The 21,679-nt window shown below is 37.5% G+C and overlaps 1 protein-coding gene across 1 annotated transcript in view; it reads left to right on the forward strand.

The window, feature by feature from the left end:
- Positions 1–5,308: 5,308 nt before the first annotated feature.
- Positions 5,309–21,679, forward strand: part of akap1b (A kinase (PRKA) anchor protein 1b) — a 32,103-nt gene continuing 15,732 nt past the window's right edge. Inside the window, exons 1-2 of the mRNA XM_059331045.1 lie at positions 5,309–5,664; positions 14,339–15,945. Coding sequence (XP_059187028.1) covers positions 14,364–15,945 — 1,582 coding nt within the window. The 5' untranslated portion in view covers positions 5,309–5,664; positions 14,339–14,363. The remainder of the gene's footprint in view (positions 5,665–14,338; positions 15,946–21,679) is intronic.

Consider the following 21,679-nt stretch of genomic DNA (forward strand, 5'->3'; position numbering starts at 1 on the left):
TAGAATTAAAATAGGAGAGCACCATTTTAATAATGAGCATAGTCCATAGTGGACCACCAAAATATTGGAAATGACTTACCATGTTGTGCATGGCTGCCATTCAATAAGTAGCTGGGGGGAACAGTAACAATGAATGGTGTTGTCAGAGAACAAGAGGTTTAAACCATTAATTTATTCATGTTTCAGATCAACCAGTTATATATACTTTATGGTCAGAAAATAAGACATTCAAGAGGGCATAGACTAAAGTAAAGCTTGGAAAAGCTTGACTGGGAGCTAGGTCCAGAAACGTCCAATTATTGTTTTTATTTAGACTACGCAATTGGCTAAAGGGTTTCCTCCATCTTAAAATATGCTGTTGACGAAAAGAGTATAGTGAAAATAATGTAGTAAAAATTAAGAAAGAGAAATTTACTAACATCTATTTGAAATGCTTAATGTTGTTATATTTCTTGAACACAGTGTCATCCTGCATATTATGTTGTTGGTTTGACTAATGTGGTTAGGCACATAGGAGTGGGGAAATACATTTTTATGACATTTTGGAATGGGGTTTTTTTTGGATGCGAACACTCATGATCATGATTTTGTCAATTATCTTTTCAACTACATCGGAAAGATGAAATATTAGTTTTTGCTGAGATTTTAAGGAAATTTGAACCGATTCAAGTAGTAAGTGTCTGAAACATATGCCTATTACATTGTTTTATGACTACGTTTTTTAACATGTTCTAAATGGGACACGAAGAGTGATTTTGAAAAAATATCACAATTTTAAGCTTTGTTTGGGTTAACAGAAACATTCGTAACCGATGATTCATTCAAAGACTCTTGTAAAATTCAAACTCTGGCGATAGTTTCTGTTGTGTTCTGTAAAAGAAAACATACTTTTCAAACCAGGCGGGATTGTGGGGTTCAAGAGTTAATGTGTTATTTAAATAAATAAGGCTTATTCCACTATAGCCCAATACCAGGAATGAGGTGGGTCTCACTCGCCGGAATGCCCCTAATTTGAATATGAGCCATCCTGAGGGTCTTTTGATTGGACTTTTTTTGACCCTGTAGAAGAGCAGGGCCGTTTTTCTCCCCTGAAAAAAGCCTGGTTGCTGATTGGATAGAACGCTAAGCAGGATGTGACATAGTACTCGACGCCACAACAACACGCGCCCTTTGTAAAAGCCGGCGAAGCAGTGTTGCTAACTTAGCCACTTTGTTGCTATAATTAGCAACTTTTCAGACCCCCTTAGCGACTATTTTTCAAAAAAGCAACTGGCGACAAATCCAGCGACTTTTCCTGGTGTTATTGGAGACTTTTGGAGACTCTTTCTTTCTCTTCTTAACGAGCCGTTTGTTAAGAAGATTAAGAACAATTCGAAGCGGCACAGTTCTCCTGCAGCAGTCTCTTCCAGCTGCAGTCACAGAGCCGGAGGGGATGTTAACCCCTTAGTGTCCAGTCTGCAAATTGCTAATAGGCTAACAGTTAGCTCTGTAGCAGTACAGTGTGTATGTGCTGCTGCTGCAGACTTAGCGATCTCTGTTTGTTTACAACAAGCACTAACACTCTGTGCACAGTTAGCGATGCTGGTTAATTCACGATCACTATGATTATGATCAGCGGAGACGCTGTGCATAATTAGCCATGCTGCTTTGTTTATGATCAGCTGCTGACATTGTGCACAGTTAGCGACGGCGGCAACAGTTACGTCTCCTGTGTTTAATCCATCACGTGTGTGATCACAGATCACGGTCAAAACTGTCGCTAAGCGATTACGAAACGATCGAAAATATGTCACCTCCAGAGTCTCTAAATCCCTCTGGGGCCTTTTTGTAATGGAGACACGCAGAGTGAGCGGACATTTGAGAGGGCGTGGCCTGGGACTTTCCCGGTGGACACTCTTCAGCCTAAAGGAAACACAGCTTATGTCTTTAAATGTGGTATTTAACTAACGGCTAAAAACAAATTTAAAATATTCCCTTTTTGAAGGTTTGAAACTTTACCAATAATTTGCATGAAAATGTGTTAGAAAAGGAAACAGGACTGAGGAGGGCAGACTGTCAGACCCTGATGCAGTAAACTTAGACATTTTCTAAAGGGAGTCCGGTGCTCGTGGAAACACTCACTTTTGTTCACAGGGGCCACCAAACTCAACACAAAATGAAAGTTACCTGCTGCTGCTTTAATGTATTTGTGTGCGTGTGTGTGTCTTTAGGACTCTAGAGGCACGTCCTGATGATCAAACCATCATGGAGAACACTAAACAGCTGTTGCTCAGCTGTCTGCTTAACGTACTCCACAAAGAGTCTAAAAATTAGAAATCTAAAAATAAAAACATCTTCCATGGGTTAGCAAGAAGTTAAAAAAAATATTTATAGAAGATGCAATTTGCAGTTTGTGCAAATACATAAATGAAATTAAATAAAAAATTCACAGAAAATTCATGCATTTGGAGTTTGTAACATATGAAAGTGACATGCCCTTGCAGTAATTACTGCTAAGACCGAACTAAGACATCAGCCTCAAAATGCCCCATGAAGGGGGATAAGGACTACAAACATGGTGTTGAGATGCACTTCAGACCAAGGTTATAATAGTTTTGGATTTTTCATTAGTTTTAGTTTTAATTTTCTTGCGATTTTTTGTTTTCAAATTTAGTTAATTTTAATTAGTTTTTAGAGTGAGTTTGCTAGTTTTATTTTTTATTTTTTGGAAAATGCTTAGTTTTAGTTTTTTTGTAATGGGGTATTTGTTGGGTGCAAGATTTAAAAAAGTCACAATAAATGTTGCCTTTATTTCCTTTGTCTTATCCATCTCAGCTCCAATAAGTTTATTAAGTCATAAAACCAGATAGATGAAATAGATTTCATATCAACCAAAAAGGTTTCCGTATGAAAAAAGGTTGACAAAGACAAAAACGAAGGACATTTTCACTATAATTTTAGTTAGTTTTGAAACCACAAAATACAGTTTCAGTTAGTTATCGTTTATTAAAAAACTCTCGTTTTTATTTTAATTTCAGTTTTAGTTTTTTCAATTCTAGTTTTCGTTATTTTGTTGGTTTTCGTTAACTAATAACCTTGCTTCAGACATGTTTTTGGTAGGCCCTGAGTGTGTTACAGAAAATTTTTTCTATGAGGTTAGAGTCAGAGATGATGATGCAGCTTCCTGCTCCGCCACTGAGAGGTTTTTAACGGAAACAAAAATGCAGGAAATCAACCCTTTTTTTTTTAACATTCAACTATTTTAGACAAAAAAGCCCCAAAAAAACAGATTCCGTGTGTGAAGGCCTTGACTCGTAGAACAGGAGTTACATACATTAACTATTTATCTTTCAAATCAGTCAGTAAAATAACAATTTTCTAATAACTTAAGATGTTGCCAACAATAACAGCTTAAATTTGGCTATTTCAGTGTCTCCTAAAGTACTGATTGTGTGCATGAGACATGATTGAGATAATAAATGTAGGCTATTACGCTGAAACAAGAGCACATTTCTTAACTCTCTTGTACTGGGCTTACACCAAAAGATTTTTACAGTCTCAGACTAAAAACTGCAATTCTTTAGTAAATCTAGGAGTTTTACTATATATTTACGGCCACAAGGGGGATTTTTGGGGGGCGCTGTTTCTTAGTAAAGAGAACAGTAAGGAGACCCAGTTAAAATCTATGAGTAAATGTATACATAAATAAGTAATAAATAATCAATGATTAATGTATGATTAACTAAATGAAAGTTGATAGAGCTGATAAATATAATATTCAATTAAACAAAGTATGATTAAATATGAGATTAGATGTATATCATGAATTCATTTCTAAATTTCCCTTTCCTTTATTCTTCCTTACATCTATTTTTACTGTAAAATAGTCGACTTTTCTCTTCTCTTCTTTTTGTTGTTTTTTTTTTTCAACACAAACCACTGCACACACTCAAACAGCTGGAGCCAAAAACTGCTTCTCCTCCATTTGTAAGTTTTTACTAAGAGCATGATGGGGGGAAACATTTAATGGTAGGAAAAAAATGCTAAAAACATCTAGTTGTAGTCTTGTAAATAGTGACCCTGCAGGATTCACAGTCTGTCTAAAACCTCAGTGTGAGACTAGGCTGGGACTAAAAATTCTAAACACTTGTCTTTAGATGTGAGCAGGTGTGAGCTGATAGTCTTCCCCAAATCTTTTCAAAGTCTTCTGATGTATACTGCCCTACAGAGTCTAACTGCACTAACTACGCAAAGGGTGAATCTGAGAAAAACTTTTTAACTGACCAGCCAAATCAATTATAGACAGGTCAGCGATATGACACTTATGTCTACATGTATTGATGAAGTCATTTTTACGTTCAAAAATCATTATGATTTATTTGACCTTTGACCCCAAAAATGAAGTCACTGCACTCTGGTTTTGCATTGCTGAGTGCAGTAACTACAATGTTGTCTTCTTTCATCTTTTATATTTTGTTTTCATTGAATAAACATTTTCAAATTAATTTTGCTATAAGTGTATTTAAAAGTGTTCAACAACTCTATTCAAATATTTGTGTATTTAAGACGTAATACTATAAAGTAATGTTATATTTGAGTCTTAATATGATCATATCTTACTTTTTTTTACAAAGTCACTATCTCGATAATAATCTCCCTATCAAATAACCTTATAATTTCTATTCTCCGTGTCTTCACTATTCAACACAATGAAGAAAAACAAGGCAACACTGAAACAGACCGTGGTGAACTAACTACAGTTGGCTTTGGTTTTATGTATAAATTTGTATATATATATATATACAAATTTATATATATTTATATATATATTATATATATATATACAAATTTATATATATATATTTATATATATATATATTATATATATATATACAAATTTATATATATATATATATATATATATATATATAGATAGATAGATAGCAGTCCATATCTATCTATAGATAGATAGATAGATAGCAGTCCATGGTAAGTGAACTTACTTATGTTGGATTTTGTAGTTAGGCCTACTGCAATTTTTAATTGTTTCTCTGAGATAAAGCAAAATTGAAATCTAAAACTTTGTCACAAGATAAAACACACATCAAGCAGTTCATTTTTAGTTATAACTCAATTTTGACCAAAAATGTAGTTACTGCAGTTAGACTTTGTAGGGCAGTATTGGTAGCATAACTAACGCTCTCTCTCTCTCTCTCTCTCTCTCTCTCTCTCTCTCTCTCTCTCTCTCTCTCTCTCTCTCTGTCTGTGGGTTTAACCCTTTAACCTTGTGCAGCTGCAGCCCTTGGGTTGATCTCACTGCATTGAACTCTCACTTGCGCCGTTTTGAAAGTTATAAGGAAGTGTTAGCAGGTCAAAATGTTGTAGGATTGCCTGCTTATTCAGATAATCATATGTTAAAGAGCCATCAGATAACGTAAAGGGGTGCAGTGCCTGTCTGAAATAGGCGACTTTACTGCAATCTCAGTTAACGCGGGACTACAGACGGCTTGAACCCCTGAGTATCGCGAGACTTGACCAGCTGTTTAGTCTGTTTTTTTTAGACTGGTGCTGCTCGTCGGTCAACACGTGGGGAGGAGAGATTGACTTTCCACAGGGACACGTTTGAAAAACCTCATTTTGTCAGAATTGGTCTCATCGTGGCGGCACCAAGGACCCTAAAATACTGTAAGTAAATAAAAAACTGTGGAGACGAAAGAGCGTATTTATCAAGCGAGGGGAAAGACCTTCCAACCTATAGCGATCTGCATCATGTTCTCACAGCGTGACTTAGTTCAAATCAACTCACAGGGCTGCAAGACACGCACAGTGTACAAAAACTCATTCATTGACATTACCACCGGTCTGTGCAAGCTGTCTAGGGTTTACTGTTTCACCGGCTGAGTGCAGTAATCCCATGTCATTGAACAACTAGCATACACATCTTTCTTTAACTTGAACAGTCAGCACAGTCCGGTTAGCCTATTTCCATGTTGTGTAACTTAGATTATCCTATTTCCTTTTCCCGTGCCGTCTCTATGCAGTTACCAACAACGGGGCCATGTGCCTTGAATGGTAGCAAGTGCTTATAGGTTGTCAGCAGTGGAAATTTAAGTTAGTGGGCTAGCATTGTCGCCAGGCCGGCTAGTAAGCTAAGCGAAGGTCTGAGGCCCATGCAGGACAGAAGCGTCCTTAAACCCTGCGTCAGTCCGGGACGAGCCCCGCTGGTGCATTTGGTTGCACATCGCATGCTATGTGATGTGATGTGCTGCCTATATGTTGTGGCCTAACGCCATATGGTCTGAAGTGGCACTATACATGCGACTGGAATAGTGTAACCCAGCCATCCTAGTGCGATTAGCTGCCATAGGACACTCATTGAAATAATTGGAATTTGAAAATGTCAACCCAATCAAGTGTTATTGCAGGATAATACAAGACTTTTGTGACTTTTTTTTTCAAAATGTCTCATTCTTTTGTTGCAAATCAAGGTCAATTGAGTTATTATTATTATTATTATTATTATTATACTGATTGGTGAGATACCATGAGATAGATCTCCTGATCTAAGCTGAATGGTTTGGGTGAAATCCATGTGGTTCTACGACTTTACAGAGAGCCATGTGGGGGGCCCATTTGGATACCCACAGAAGTTACCATATATGGTTCTTTGCCCCATAAAGGGTTAATGTTCATAGACGGTTTAGCTTTGTAACCAGTATGCAGCGCTAGCCTGCTAAGTTCACACTTTGTATCGTGCACTGCGGCCTCCTACCAGCCATGCTTTATTCAGTCACAACCACCTCCTGCTACATTTAAGACCACACCGCGTTGTGCCAGAGTCTCTGTTTATATCTGGCAATTCACACTTACCACCCTGCCGGCAAAATGTTCTCCACGTTAGTACTGGATATTTATTCTTTGGTGAATGTTTAGGGCTTTCTGGTTAATTCGGCATTCAAATCAGGCTTCTAGCAACACCTATTATGTTATAGTTTCTATACTTTGTTCTCCCATGCTTGCTAACTTACCACCCACACGTTTCTATCAAATATAGCTTGCACTGGTCTCTAAGGCACTCAAAAGCAGTGTTGGTGTATTTAGGTGTGCAAATATAAAGGTACTCTTGTTAGTTAGGAGGATAAGAACATGAGTTTTATTTCTACATGCATTTAGATGTGTGTAACATGCCATCCCCCCTAGCCCACTGCCAGAAAACACAAACCACCACAACTCTGAGTGTAGTTCACTGAGCTGTGGTCTTTGTACTTGCTAGCTGCCTATTAAGTCCATTAGCTGCTCTAAGTTGTGATTAAATGGTCGTAACGTCAAACGACGTGTTTTTAAAGGTCGCATGGAGCTTGACCTGCACGCTGCACGCGACAACTCTACCGGAATTATTTATTACGAGCCACACTCAGTCATTGTGAGTATTTTTAGCACGCGGCTAACGCTAGCTGGAATGGTTTGGCTTTAAGTCGCTGAAAGTTAGCATCGTTACCACCGGGACCAGGACACAGCCCGGTGAGTCAGTGTGCTAACTCCCATTGTGGGATTGTAAACGACAACGATACTATTTTGGTATGGTTTTGGTGAATTGGGGATTAGCCTGTGGTTGTAGCTAACATGAACCATAGTATAAACGTGCCTCTAGCAGTGTGACGTCAGTGGGTCAATGACGTGATCTAACCCAGTGTCAGTTGGTGTAACCAGTTATTATTTCCCCATAAAAATCTGATTTTATATATATAGGGAAATAAATGTGAACTAAAATGAGAAAAAATGCAATCCACATTTACATTGCAACACTATGGTTTGTAATAATTTTTTTTACATAATTTGACAAAACTTTTGAAAAAAAAGTGGTTGTATTTAGAATATGTTCTGCTCAATATTGACGAAATGTGTAAATATAGAAATACTAAAAAAATAAATTAATTTGTTGGGGTTTTTTAAATTAAGTACCGGTAATTATTATTTTTTTAATTATTATTATTTTTTTAATTATTATTACGTATAAGTCCACTTACATACAATGTAGGTGGATGAAGTATTTAATATTTATCTTTTTTTTTTTTGTGGTTACACCATTTGATACTTGCCAACCGTTATTTGTCACTGACTCATGTATGTCCCGTCCCATCTTTTGGCCAGACCACATAAGTCACTCATGTGCCCATTAAGTTGAAATGTTATAATAATCAGAACGAAGAATACACACCATTCTCTTGTAGGTGTCAATGGCTAACGCCACACGTCAGCGAAATGTGGGGACGAATTATAATAAAGTCAAGTTTCACAGGTACACAGTGCAATCTACTGTACTGTTTACATGCAACACTGAACTAACCATGATTAACCTTATTGGTGATAACGTTCAGTCGTGTTGTACTAGGCACCGTGTGCATTTGGGGAAATTCAATTTTGAAAATATATGACAGGAAGGTTGTGTCATGTGAGTACAGCCTGGCCCCTCCCCTTTGTGAACACCAAGGTCACAGTCTGAGTCTTAACTCTGAGGTCAAGAAAGCACCAGTGAACAGCAGTCTGACCTGTAAGCAGCGCTGTAGATTAGTTTCACTGCTGAACTGCTGGTAACCTTGTCCAAGGTGAATGTAGTGTGGGCCACCATTTCATAGGCACATAAGTATACAGGCTGATCAGTACCTTTCTGTTTTAGTTTAGTGTTCTCATGGAAAGATTTAATGTGTTCATTCAGAAATTTAATTTATCCTTTATTTATTTTCTCTAGGAATCATTCAGGGCAACCGCTCATTTACAATGATGTCGAGAGTACAGAGAGAACACAAAACGGCACAGACAAAACACATGCAAAAACATTAAAAACAGTTAGTGAAAGGCAGAGTTATTGGTTCTAATAGTTTTAAAGAAATGTAATGTATTATACAGTGAACATTGCAGGTGAAATTTGCCATCGCAGGTCTGAGCCGCTGACTTACTGTACACAGGACATTTCTTTGAGCATGTAATTTCTATTTTTGGCGCTCAGGGACAGTCCATTTAACTTTTCTACTTGATATAGACATTTGCAGACATTATAATCATTTGTCTACAAGTCTTATTTATATTGCCAAAAATCTGATGAATAATTAAAGCCAGAGCAGCAATTTTGAGTATAAATTAAATCAGATTACAATAATTTAGTGAAGTCTGTGGTTCATAATTTAAGATCCCAGTTCAATCAAGTTGTGCTTTAATAAAGCCCGAGTCGGTTTCTTAAATTATGTTTTCTTTGTGGAAAAGCATGTTATTTTTAAAATTTTTTTAAATGAATCGAGTATAAACCTCATAGGAGATTCAGCAGTTCAATTACTGATACAATATTAAACTGCATATCATATGGATATCATAACTGTTGCTTTTTTCTTAGGGATCAACATGTGGCTGGGCTGTAAAAGACAAAGTTTTTCAGAATCCTTCCTGTTGGAGCGTTCAGTGGATTCAAATACAGTGTTTAAAATGTTATAAGCAGCTAAACACAGGATATATCCTTGTATCTCTCAGTTAAATATTAAACTGCATCTGTAATAAACCCCATAACCTCAATTGTTCTTGCTTAGTTCTTTTGCACAACAAGGAGCACTGCTGCAGCATTCAGTGTAGTGTCAAAGCTGTTTGTAGGTGTATGAAGGAGACCAGGAAAAATAAAATGGGTTTGAGGGAATTAATTCAGTAGCGTGAGAACATCTCCTTACTAAAATCTAGGTGCTATCAGTTGCTAAAGCTGTGGGTTTCTTCCTAATTGACTACACTGTAAAAAAAAATTGTTGCTTTTACAGAAAAAAATGGCAGCAGTGGTTAATTCTGCAAAAAATACAGTACAAATGTAAACAATTTTACAGAACAACTTGTAAATTTTACTGGTATTCAGTCAGTGTACAATAAATAATAACTGAATGTTAATTTACTGGTATTCAATGCACAATAAGCAAAATCTGCATGTTAATTTTGCATAAATAATTAGTATAAAAGCAGCATCATCCTGTTAAATTAGCCGTAAAGGACGGTATAATCTACAACTTTAAACTGTATTATTTTAGAAAATTACTACAGTTTTAGGATGTAAAATGTACAAGTTCTGTAAAGATGTTGACATGTACTGTATTTTCTACAGAAATATTCTGGTAACCACAGCTGCCAGTTTTTTTCTGTAAAAACAACGGGACATTTTTACAGTGTAGACTTCCTACACATGCCTGTAACATTAGGTCCTAATGCTACAGTAACTCTACAGTGATTCTGCAGGAACTAATTGATAAAATTATGTGTAGAAATTATTAAATCAAAGGCCAAATATCAACAGGGTGATGTTTTTATACAAAGTTTTTGAGAAATGAACAGAAATGTGTCGGGTAACTTTATCCTGCAATTTTATACCCTTGTAAAGAACAATCCAATCATGCACATATCACTCTGATGCGTGGATGGTGTAGTCTTTCCCACCTCTTTGGGAATGACTCTTCTTGGCTATGCATTATTCAAAATGAGGGCCAGAGCCTCAGCACATCCATGTGTTTACAGCTTCTAGCCCAAATGTTGACTTTGTTAGAGGAGAGTTCCTACAGGGCATTTAAATTATAAAATACTGTGGATTGTGTCGAAATGAATTTCAGCTAAACCATTAAAGAAACACGATAATTAGGGGATTTCCAAAGCGTGTCACTTTATGAATAGCACGGTAGAGGCAGACAGATATCAGTTGACTGATAATATCGGCCTATCAAAGGCATATCGGTGTTGGTGTACATGCTGTCCCATATGTGCCATTTTTTTTTTTTCATAATATATAGTGTAGAAAATATTGGCATGGTGTTAATTTATTTTATTTTCTTAATAGAAATTGACTTACACTGAACAGCAATGTTTATCTATTTATTTCATTCCTATTTATTTATTTTCTCAGTTATGTATAGAATTGGCTGACAATTTAAATAATTCTTTTATAATGTATACCAATGTAAATATTTTAAGTTTGAGAAAGTAACTCTCTGGGTATATTTGCAGAGTGGTGAAAAACTGGTGCACAATCCAGATAAAAAAATCTGTCACCATATCAGTTATCAAAGAATTTTCCCCTCTAAAATCAGTAGTAAAAATCCCATATTGGTCGGGCTCTTTAGCACAGTTTTAGTTTGATTTTATAAATGCACATTAACTTCTTAACTTATCTTCTGTTGTGTTGCACAACAAAATCCTATAGAGATTTGATCTCTTACTCAATGTTGAAACTATATCCCAGGACTCTGGTGCTAGCCTGCAGGGCCAGCAGTTGATTATGTAGAACAGGTGGGAGTGTCAGCAGTCATAGAGGTCAAAAGTCCATATATATATATATATATGAGTGTATGTATGTGAGTGTAGCTGCCAATAACAGCCGTGTCTGGGAGCATGGCGGGATATGATTGAGGCACATCCAGACCATGTGATGCATTCCTCCTGGTGGAGGCAGGCTTGGCTAGGTTTGTTAAGGAAAGGCATGTGCACACGTCCTTTTTTTAACATGGACAGAAAGTCACCTCCTGTTTGGCACCACACCAGGAATTAGGTATGCAGAGGGCTGTTCCAGTGTCTTCAGTCAGGGCTGATTTCTTAAGTACAAGCTGACCATTTTGTAAGTCAAAACCTTCCACCCAGTCCATAGTCTGTGTCACTATTTTGGCATATTGCAAATAATAATTGGTTGTTAAAAGTAGTGTAAAAACTTAAAATAAAATGAAACGCCCTGGCATTGCAAGGACATTTGTGAGCAGCAGTGCACTGCACAGCAGAGACAAGATTCTGGATAATTTTGCTGCGAGAACAGGGTAATTATTTGACATTGTTTTTGTGTTGGAGCAAAAGTTGAGCAACGATCAACTTTATTGCAGGATGACCCTGCAGTGTTTTTTTCCTGGTGCTCTCTGCGGGGACACCCCTTCTGCTCAGGCTGAGTAGAGGCGGTCCAAACGGCCTGAACTGATTTGTAGGAAGGTACTGGGTGGGTTGGTAAACATTTACTTTTCTTTTCATATAATATAGTGTCATGTACATTGACAACTGCATTTTTTTTCTTTTAGAGATCTTCTTAGTTCTAGGGTCAAGAAAGTATCGACTAGGGACTAGGGTCAAGAAAGTATCGATACTAAAACGTTGTACCCGGATACGATACTCATTTCAAAAGTATCGATGAAAAGTGTTATTTTCTCTCATGAAGTCCCAGCCTAATGTGCACAGCATACAAAATATTGTTCTAATTGTTATTGTTTATTGTATTTATTTTTTGCACTACCTCAGACCTGAAGCTGGTTATCATAATTGCAGTTTCTTTTTGCACAACTGTTTTTTATTATAAATATTTAACCTGTGGTTCTGTTCATTTTTACATGTTGCATTTTTCTTGTTGTCAAAAATATTTCTGTTAAATTTTGGGGTCTTTGTTTTTATCCTTGTATCGAAAATGGTATCGAGTACTTTCCTGAGTATCGGTATCGAGTTGAAAATCTAGTATCGTGACAACCCTAGTAGGGACGCCCTAACCAATTGCATTATAGTGATTACATTTTTTGGGTGGATTGGGCATCAGCTATATGAACCTCAATGTCTTTTCTTATTCTGTTTTGGCTGCATGTGTAGAGTGGAGCACATTAAATTAACAGAACTTGCTAGCTGGGTGGTGTTTGTAGCCTTTTATTGGAGATGACAGCTTCCTGATTGGACACAAACTGGGATGCTGTAGTTCAGGGGAGCCCCAGAGCTGCTGATAAAGTTCAAAACGGCATTAGACTTTTTGTTTTGTCTTCATGATACAAAAAATGGCTGTTGAAATCTTGTCCAAAGTTCCCTGGCACAGTAAAATATTACATGTCTATCATAGGAAATTACATATTACTATTGCGAAGTTTGTGAGAAGTCAAGACATCAAATCATAAAATATACTGTAACGTGAGTCTACTGTAGGTCAATTGTGTTCTGTGTAGCTGCATTATGTGGAGAATTAGTCTTAAAGTTGTAGGTTGGACATGATATAGACCAATACTCAGCATAAAGGTTTTGGATTGGGACAGAAAAATCTGCAGAGGACATTCCTACTGTTGGAGGACGATATCAAAGTGTTGTGTGTCACATGAAGCCCACCATGGAATGCTTTTTTTAGAATGAAGATTTTTTTTTAATTTTTTTATTAACAAATTAAAAAAAAAAGAACAGTGGAGTACTTATTAGGAGCCACAATATGAAAACAAGACACTAATAGACACTTCTAGACAACAAAGACTCAGAAACATATTTACAAATTAGACATAATGTACACACAAATAACATGCATAGAATAATATAAAGGACAACCACAACAACAACAATGAAAGCAACGATACACCAGTACAAAGCCACACGGCAAAAACGAAAAAACAAAAACAAAAAAAAAACCCAAACAGAAATATAGAGAGACTGGTAATATGCACAGATTCCAGGATAAAAAGAGAATCATATGAAACGTTAACTAAATTCAAAGTAACCCTTGGACCACAGCAATGGCTTTAGACCAGATGAGTATGGTTTCAGGTCTAGCATTATTAATCCTGGCTGTTGACCTCTCAAGAAGACAGACATCAAAAAACAATAAAAGCCAGGTTCTCTTGAAATTCGTGACAGGTTCAAACCAGTTCTTTTAGTTATTTTTTTAATGGTTTTCTTGGCAGCAGTAGAATCTGCTAGTATTATTCTTTTCTGCTGAAATGAAACTAAAATGTTGGGATTAGATCCAATACGATATAGAATAGGACATAAGGGAAGAACTTTATCTATAATAGTGTTAGTAATATCATTTATATATTTCCAAAGAGGTTTGACAATAATGAAGATTTGATGAACTGTTTTCATACTACGGAGTCTTTCTAGGGTCACATGGTATCTAGAATATTTCCCAGTATATGTTGTGTGAAAGGCTAAAGCTTAAATCAACATGCAGATCAAGACAAGTTTATCCAGCTTTGCTCTAGATTTTATTTTATTTTATTTTTTATGCACACTGTTCATTGCACCTTATTTGTTTCATAGCACCAACATTTTTATACTGTATATTCATATTTATTCTGCACTGGAATTCTATTCTACTCCTTAATACATACTCCTTCTTTAGACACTTTATTTTTTATTGTATTTTCTTGTATTTTTATATTTTATTGCTTGAAGTATGCCTAGGTTGTTCTTTTTATTTAATTGTGTTGTCATTGTCTCTGTGTGTAATGCTGCTGCTACACTGTAATTTCCCAGCTTGGGATAAATAAAGTATATCTATCGTATCTATTTCATGTGAAATGTCCCTCAACTAATACAAACCTGTATGTGTGCTTGTAACTTTCAGGTGTAGCTGTTAGTGTCCTGAGGAAATGCCGCTGAGGTTTCGTTCTGTTGTGCCCTACACACTTCCTGGAGTTCTTGCACTGATCGGCTGGTGGTGGTACATCTCGCGGAAGAAAGAGCGGCTCATCAGCCATGACAGCCCAGAGGGGGCTCAGACCGACATGGGCCTAAGAGCATCTCCAGCAGAGGGTAGCAACGGTTTGCTTGACAAAGGCACTATATCCCCAACAAATGACATAGAAAGCCCCACCCACAGACCTCCAAAGGTCAGTAACCTGAGAACAGAACATGAGAATATTTCCCAGAGCCATGCCCAGGACACTGAAGCGGCTCCTTCACTGAAACAAAGTTCTGAAGAAGCTGCCCCTCACCTCGGCAGAATAAGACAAGAGGAAGTGCATAAACCCCTGGCCTCGACTCTACTCTCACCCGGCAAAGAAGACGGCCTGCAGGTGTCATTGAAACACCAAATAGACCCAGAGCAAAGCTCGACACCTGCCTTGGTAAAAGAGCTGGAGAGACACCTAGTCAAAGATGCAGCCTCTGCTCCAGAAGCCACAGTAGAAGAGGTCATCCTGCCCTGCCAGTCTACCAAAGTCACCAGCTGCTCCCCCACAATAACACACCTTTCTGACGCAGAGAGGCCGGAGCCAGAAGGAGAAGTCGCTAAGCACTACAGCACTGTTAACACACACGATGAGATGGCTGTCGGTGCGGTCACCTCGGCCAAAGTGCAGAGAGTGATCCCATCAGAGGTCGACTCTCAAGACACAGAGCTGACGGCGCAGGAGTTCCACCAACATATTCTAACCAGCACACCTACCTCCCCGGCCCCCACCTCCACAGCCCTGACAACGGTCCAAGACGCCACCGGCCTATCAGACAGCCAAGAGGACATCCAGGTTCACAGTTGCCACGGGAAGGACCAGGATCTGGAGTTTTTAGCAGCTGGACTTATAAGTGAGGTCATCTCTGCAGCCACCCAGGAGGTCTTTGGTGTAACCAGCTGCCAGGTGACAGAAACCAGCCAGCCAAGCTGCAGTAGCAGCCCACCACTGGCTAGTGGCAGACTATGCTCCCAACTGCTGACATGTGCCTCTCAGACAGGATACGAATCTAGAGAGGCCACAGAGAAGGAAGAGCAAGGGACGCCTAACGGATGCCCCTCGGCTCCAGTATGGGAGCCCGTTGAGGCCAATCACAGAGTTCATCAGACAAACCATGCACAGAGAGGCCAGTGGCTAACACCGTCGCACCAAGCAGCACAAAGCACCCCTTTGCTAAACATAAAACTGAAAGGTGACGAAGCAGCTGCGCTGGCTGACGATTCAGCCTGCAGCACATGCCACTCTGAGGACGGCATCAGCAGCGAGGACCTCCAGAACAGCATGTTTGACAACCAAATGGATGCGATCCAGGTTACAGACTTGTCGGCAAGAGAAGCCACACAGCCTCAGTCACTGGTTGAGGCTGCCACGGAGGCCTCTGTGTTGGCCGTAACTGAAGAAAACTCTGTGGATGCTGTGTGTGAGATAAAGAGGCTCAATGGGATGGGCCTTCGGAACGGAGCTCACGGCGCGTGTGAGGTGGAGACGGACCAATCTGGAGGTGAGGCAGCAATCTGACAATTATCTATGTTGTGGTGTAACAAGTGTTGTTTATTGTTTATTGTTAAAAAGATCCCCATTAGCTGTCACCAAAAGTGGGACGAGCTAGTCTTCCTGGGGTCCACAAGACAAAACAAAAATCACTTAACAATTAAACATTGTAGACATTATTATATACATCATCAGAAATCATTCCAAATAAGTTATTACATTCATATGTATTACATTAATTCTCATTTTCATACAGTAAATATGTTAATTCACTACTCACAAATTTAAATAGTGCATTCTCAAGTCATAATTAAAAGATACTTTACTATTCAGTTCACGTATATTCAGTGGGCAATTATTCCAATAACTGATAGCACGATAAATAACTGTTCTCTTTAAGGCATTTGATTTTGGACATGGTAACATCATCTGACCACCATTAGCTGACCTTGTCACATAAGAATAAACCTGATCACATCTGACAATTTGGTTATATAAGAAAACAGGTTGAAAAGAATAGACAGTGTTTCTAAAAAATGTTGTTGTATTGCACGCCAACCTGTACTCTACCATTAACCATTGAGTTGTTGCTGGATGTAGCCAAACTGATAATGGATTTTTTCCCCCCTAAATGTCAGTGATTTGTTTCATTGGTTAACAATAATCTTTTCTCAAAAAAGAGATGGGATAGAAACAGGGGGCATCTTGACATGGAACGGCACAACTTCTTTCTGTTTGCTGTTCCAGTGCATTCAGCTCTGGGAAATATTAGTAAAGTCTGCTACTTTTGAACCAAGATGCTGCAGTACAATGAAGGACTTGGGCTCAAAGCACTCCCTGACAACAGTCGAGCAGGAGATGCTCTGTGGTGCTCTAGGAATTTTAATGTATTGAGGCCCGGAGGCTCACTTTTTATTTCTCTGACTGTATTGACATTTGATGATTGATCATCACAGATGACATACGAAGGCATTAAAATGCTAGTGTTGCAGGTAAAACACAAGACTCGTGTAGGCTGTTAATAGAGTTGAGTGTGATGCTGCTGCTGTTGAAGAAAAACATTAGTAATGTTGAGGATTTATAAAAATGAAGAAAGTTTATAGAGTTGTAGTAGTACTAAGTATGATTATGACTTGCACGTGACAAAGCAGTATCAAAATGTCTTGACCACCATAACTTATTATTTCCACATAGTGATGCATTTTAATGAATCAATATATTAACAAATCCACTTTGAAGTTGTGTACTAGCTTAGCAGAATTGTGTTTTAATTTGTTGGATGTTAAGTGCAGCGTAATAAAATTAGTATACTATTTAGGGGTGTGACATATCGTATCGTTAACGATTATATCGGTGTATTTTTTTTTTTTATGGGTAAAAAATTGAATATACATAAGTGGTGTACGGGTTTCCCATTAATTACCTAGACTGACTAGGGGTGTGCATTGGCACTGCCCTCAAAATTCGATTCGATTACGATTCACCAGGTAACGATTCGATTCAATTCGATTCTACGATGCATTGCGATGCATCACAATTATACTGCACACAACAAGGGACATTTTTCGTCAGTCATGAGGCAATACAAGCAGTCAGATAGGCCTAATAACAATAGATTTTATTGGCTATATTTTGAAAAGATGGCAAAATGAATCTCCTGCCTGAGTTCATCTAAAAGTAAAGAAAGAGAAATGCCTCCTCCTGCCATAAAAAAGGAACCTGCTGAGGTGAAGGTTACATCAGCTAAATGTCGAGCCCTTGTTCCTGAGGTAGGGAAGACGTTAGCGCTATCCCACCTAGCTAGCTATCGCTAGTTTTTATGACGCAAAAATTTAACGTTAATGAGTCGACTTTAAATAGGCAAATACAATGGTAATTACCTATCAATAGTACTTTCTATAAAAACGTAAATGTTAAGTTCTGTCAAATAATACCACATACTTCAGTCACAACATATCAAAACACCTTGTCCAGCTAGCTTACCTGTGTGGCGCATCAACACATGGCTCATTGGAATATTCAAATAAGCCATGTGTTGATGCTTACACGTCTCAAAGGAAGGGGAGTGGGTCGGGTTAGCGTTGTGTTTACTGGAACTTTGACAGGGGCGCAAAGGCCATCTTGGCCGTAAATTGAACATTTTTTCACAGGGCATCAAAGCCAGAGTGTGAAATTCCCACCCTGTCCCCCACAACTTTCCACTGGAGGACAGGAAATAAACATATTCGATTATGGCACTTTGCCGCATCGATGCTGAATCGTGCATGCCCTGCATTGCGATGCATCGCCGAATCAATTATTGTTGACACCACTAACTGTGACGACCCGCTATAGTCTCATGTGCTGCCCTAACGTCATATTTCAAGCTACTGAGAGTATATCTACGTAATATATAATAATAATATAAAGTTATTTTGCTCTGTGTTCTGCTCGGCAGAGTGTCTGTCACCCGTCAGTCAGTCAGTCAAAAACCCGACCCACCTCTCCGCCCTCCTTCGAGACATGCCTGCGCACTCACACACACATGCACTGAGTTTACCGAGCTGCCCTCCCACTGCGCTTCAAAACAAACGGCTGTCTGTCTGTCTGTGTGTATGCAAGCCGAACTAAATACCATCAACCTGTACGGGCCGTCAGCTCGTTAGCTAACATTAGCTAACAAATAAAATAGTTTTAATCACAAAAATCTATTACTTCCTGTCGCTAAACAAATGCAGCTTTCAAAATAAGAGCACAGAATCCGCCACAGAATTTTAAAAAAGACTGTCAAAATAAGATGCCTGAAATAAAACATGCAACATAACCCCTTATTCTTCTATACAATAATTAATTAAAATTGGCAATGATTAAGATCAGTGTATATGATGAATAGTGGCACCAAATTTGGGCTTTTATGAAAAAAAAAGGTAACTCTTTATATTAAGGTCCTTGTAATAACCATTAATTAACAAGTAATAAGGCCCTTGTAAGTCCTCACAAGATGCTTATTAACATTATTGTGTTTATAAGCTGATATAAGTGTTAATAATGGCATTACAAACACCCATGACCCACCCATTATGTCTTTGCCATGCCTTTATAATCTTATTTTGTTTGCTTATTGATATTAAAATATACTTTATTGCTCATCTATTATAAGTTAACTATGCTTTTTGCAACTACCAAATCTAAAGCGAGAACAATGCATTATTACTTGTTAATTAATGGTTATTAAGGACCTTATTATAAAGCATTACCAAAAAAAATTCTCCAGGGGGACATGCCCCCAGAACCCCTAACCAGCTGTTTGTCAACACAGTCTGGCTGCTCCATGTCCTAGTGGAAAGCCCTGTTGACTGTGAAAAATGTTATATGAGGTGATTGCTTACATTTATGATGAGATTGATCAAATTGTACTATAAAATGTGCTAAATTTTCTTTCAGGGGGGGGCCCTTACCCCCTAGATGGTTATTTTTTTATTATTTGCTTATACTCAAGAGTCAGGAGTACATTATATGTATTTGGCAACTGTTGAGATTTGCAGTTTACACTACATTTAGATTTATGATTGATTTTTATTTTATTGTATGATTTTTATTTATTTCTAGAGACTAAAAAATATTTTCTATACATTTTTCAGTATTTTTTAATGTAAAGAATATCGTTATCGCAAAAATACTTGAATATGGGGAGGGGAAAACTTGTTAAAGTGCTGCTACATTCAGTTACATGTACTCTTACTCAGCATCTCTGCTGTGTTAGCAATCTTGCCGTTCTTCTTCTCAGTGATGTTTCAGACTGCACTAAAGAGTCTTTTGCTGTTCACACTTGTGCAGGTGGTACAGAGGAACTTGGTTGCAGGTAACGACAAACTAAATTATTCCAAGGGACATGCATGAGAAAGTCTTCAGCATATTCTCTTTTTTGTGAGGGGTCCTTGACTAAAAAAGATTGAGGCCCTCTGTTCTAGAAAAATAATTTCAGCTAAGCGCAGCATTATAGTTTCCAAACAATGATTTAAAAGTATTGTTCTCTTAGCTGTAGTTGGTGTCAGTGAGTAATATCACAGCCCATGGAAATATACTGAGAGTAGACAGATGTTGAACTGTTCACCAACCCATTTGACTAGTTAAAAAGAAAATGGCATTTAGGGGTGTGCCATATCGTATCGTTCACAATAATAACGGTATTTTTTTTTTTATAGTTAAAAAAAATGCATATCATGATATTGGCAACATTCCTACTTCTTGATGTAGTGGTTAAAGTTGTTTTACTCATAAAAAAGCTACTTGCAGCTTTCAAAATAAGAGCACAGTTTGTTAAGAGAATCCACCACAGAATTTACAAGAAGACCGTCAAAATAAGATGCCTTAAATAAAACATACGAGAACCTTTATTCTCTTTTACAAAATGTCATTTAAATATGCCCCCGGAACCCCTAAATGGTTATTTTTATTATTTTCTCATACTCAAGAGTCAAGAGTAAATTTTTTCTATTTGGCAAGTGTTGAGATTTGCACTTCAAACTACATTTTAGATTTTTATTTATTTATTTATACAGACTAAAAAAAAATCACATTTTCTATATCTTTTTAGGTATTTCCTAATATTGTCAAGAATATCGTTACCGCAAAAAATGCCTGCAATATCGTGATATTCTTTTAGGGCCATATCACCCAGCCCTAATGGCATTGTGCACAAACTATCGAAACAGAATGAGTTAACAGCTACAACAGTCACATTTCTTTGTAATGGCAAAATGGGGATCCTTCCTTGTTGGTTGAATAACTGAACCTTTCGAGGATGTCCTTTTCATACACAATCATGATACTTATTTATGTTTTACAAAGACTTTATCGTAGCATTCAGTAGATACATTTACTGACCAATAATGGCTTTCCTAACGGAGATGACTTTTTTTTTTTTTTTAAATGTCCTGCTCCTTTTTCCTCATTTATTTAGTTCAGACAGGAGTTGTACAGAATTATTTATTCATTTTCAAAAGGAAAACTTCTTAAAACCTCTTGCTGTCCTCTTAAACTTCTTAAACCTACTTCCATCCGAACTAGTACTTAGGGTTGTCACAATACTAAAATTTTCAACTCAATACCGATACCCAGGAAAATATTCGATACCACAAAGATAAAACAGAGACCCCAAAATTTAACAGAAATATTTTTATTAACAAGAAAAATACAACATGTAAAAATGAACAGAACCACAGGTTAAATATTTATAATAAAAAACACTTGTGCAAAAAGAAACTGCAACTATGATAACACGCTTTAGGTCTGAGGTCCTGCAAAAAAAAAAAAAAATACAATAAACAATAACAATTAGAACAATATTTTGAGGTTGTATGGTTTAGCTGCTTAATAAGTTGTGGGATCGATCATTTTGAAAATGAGTATTGTATTCGGATACAACATTTTAGTACCGAAAAAGTAATCGATACTCAAAGTATTGATACTTTTGACAACTGTCCTAGTATTACTACTAAAAACTTTTCTCTTATTCATTGTGTATTCGAAGAGACTAGTTCACTGTGCAAAGCATGCTAAGCTACCCGGTGACGCGGACCAAGCTGGTTAAGTAGGGAGGCCGCAAGTTTAAACAATTTGGTCATGTACAGTTGGCGTGAGCAGTCTTTAAATGTCCAGTAGACTCCAGGGTCAAATCATAAAATGTTATTGGTGAGAAGACCTCAAACAGTGTGCTTACCAGAGATCAAGGCTTCAGTCTTTTCAAAATTCAGTCTCTTTTT

The sequence above is a fragment of the Centropristis striata genome, chromosome 4 (assembly GCF_030273125.1).
Source record: "Centropristis striata isolate RG_2023a ecotype Rhode Island chromosome 4, C.striata_1.0, whole genome shotgun sequence".
NCBI classification, from domain to species: Eukaryota; Metazoa; Chordata; class Actinopteri; order Perciformes; family Serranidae; genus Centropristis; species Centropristis striata.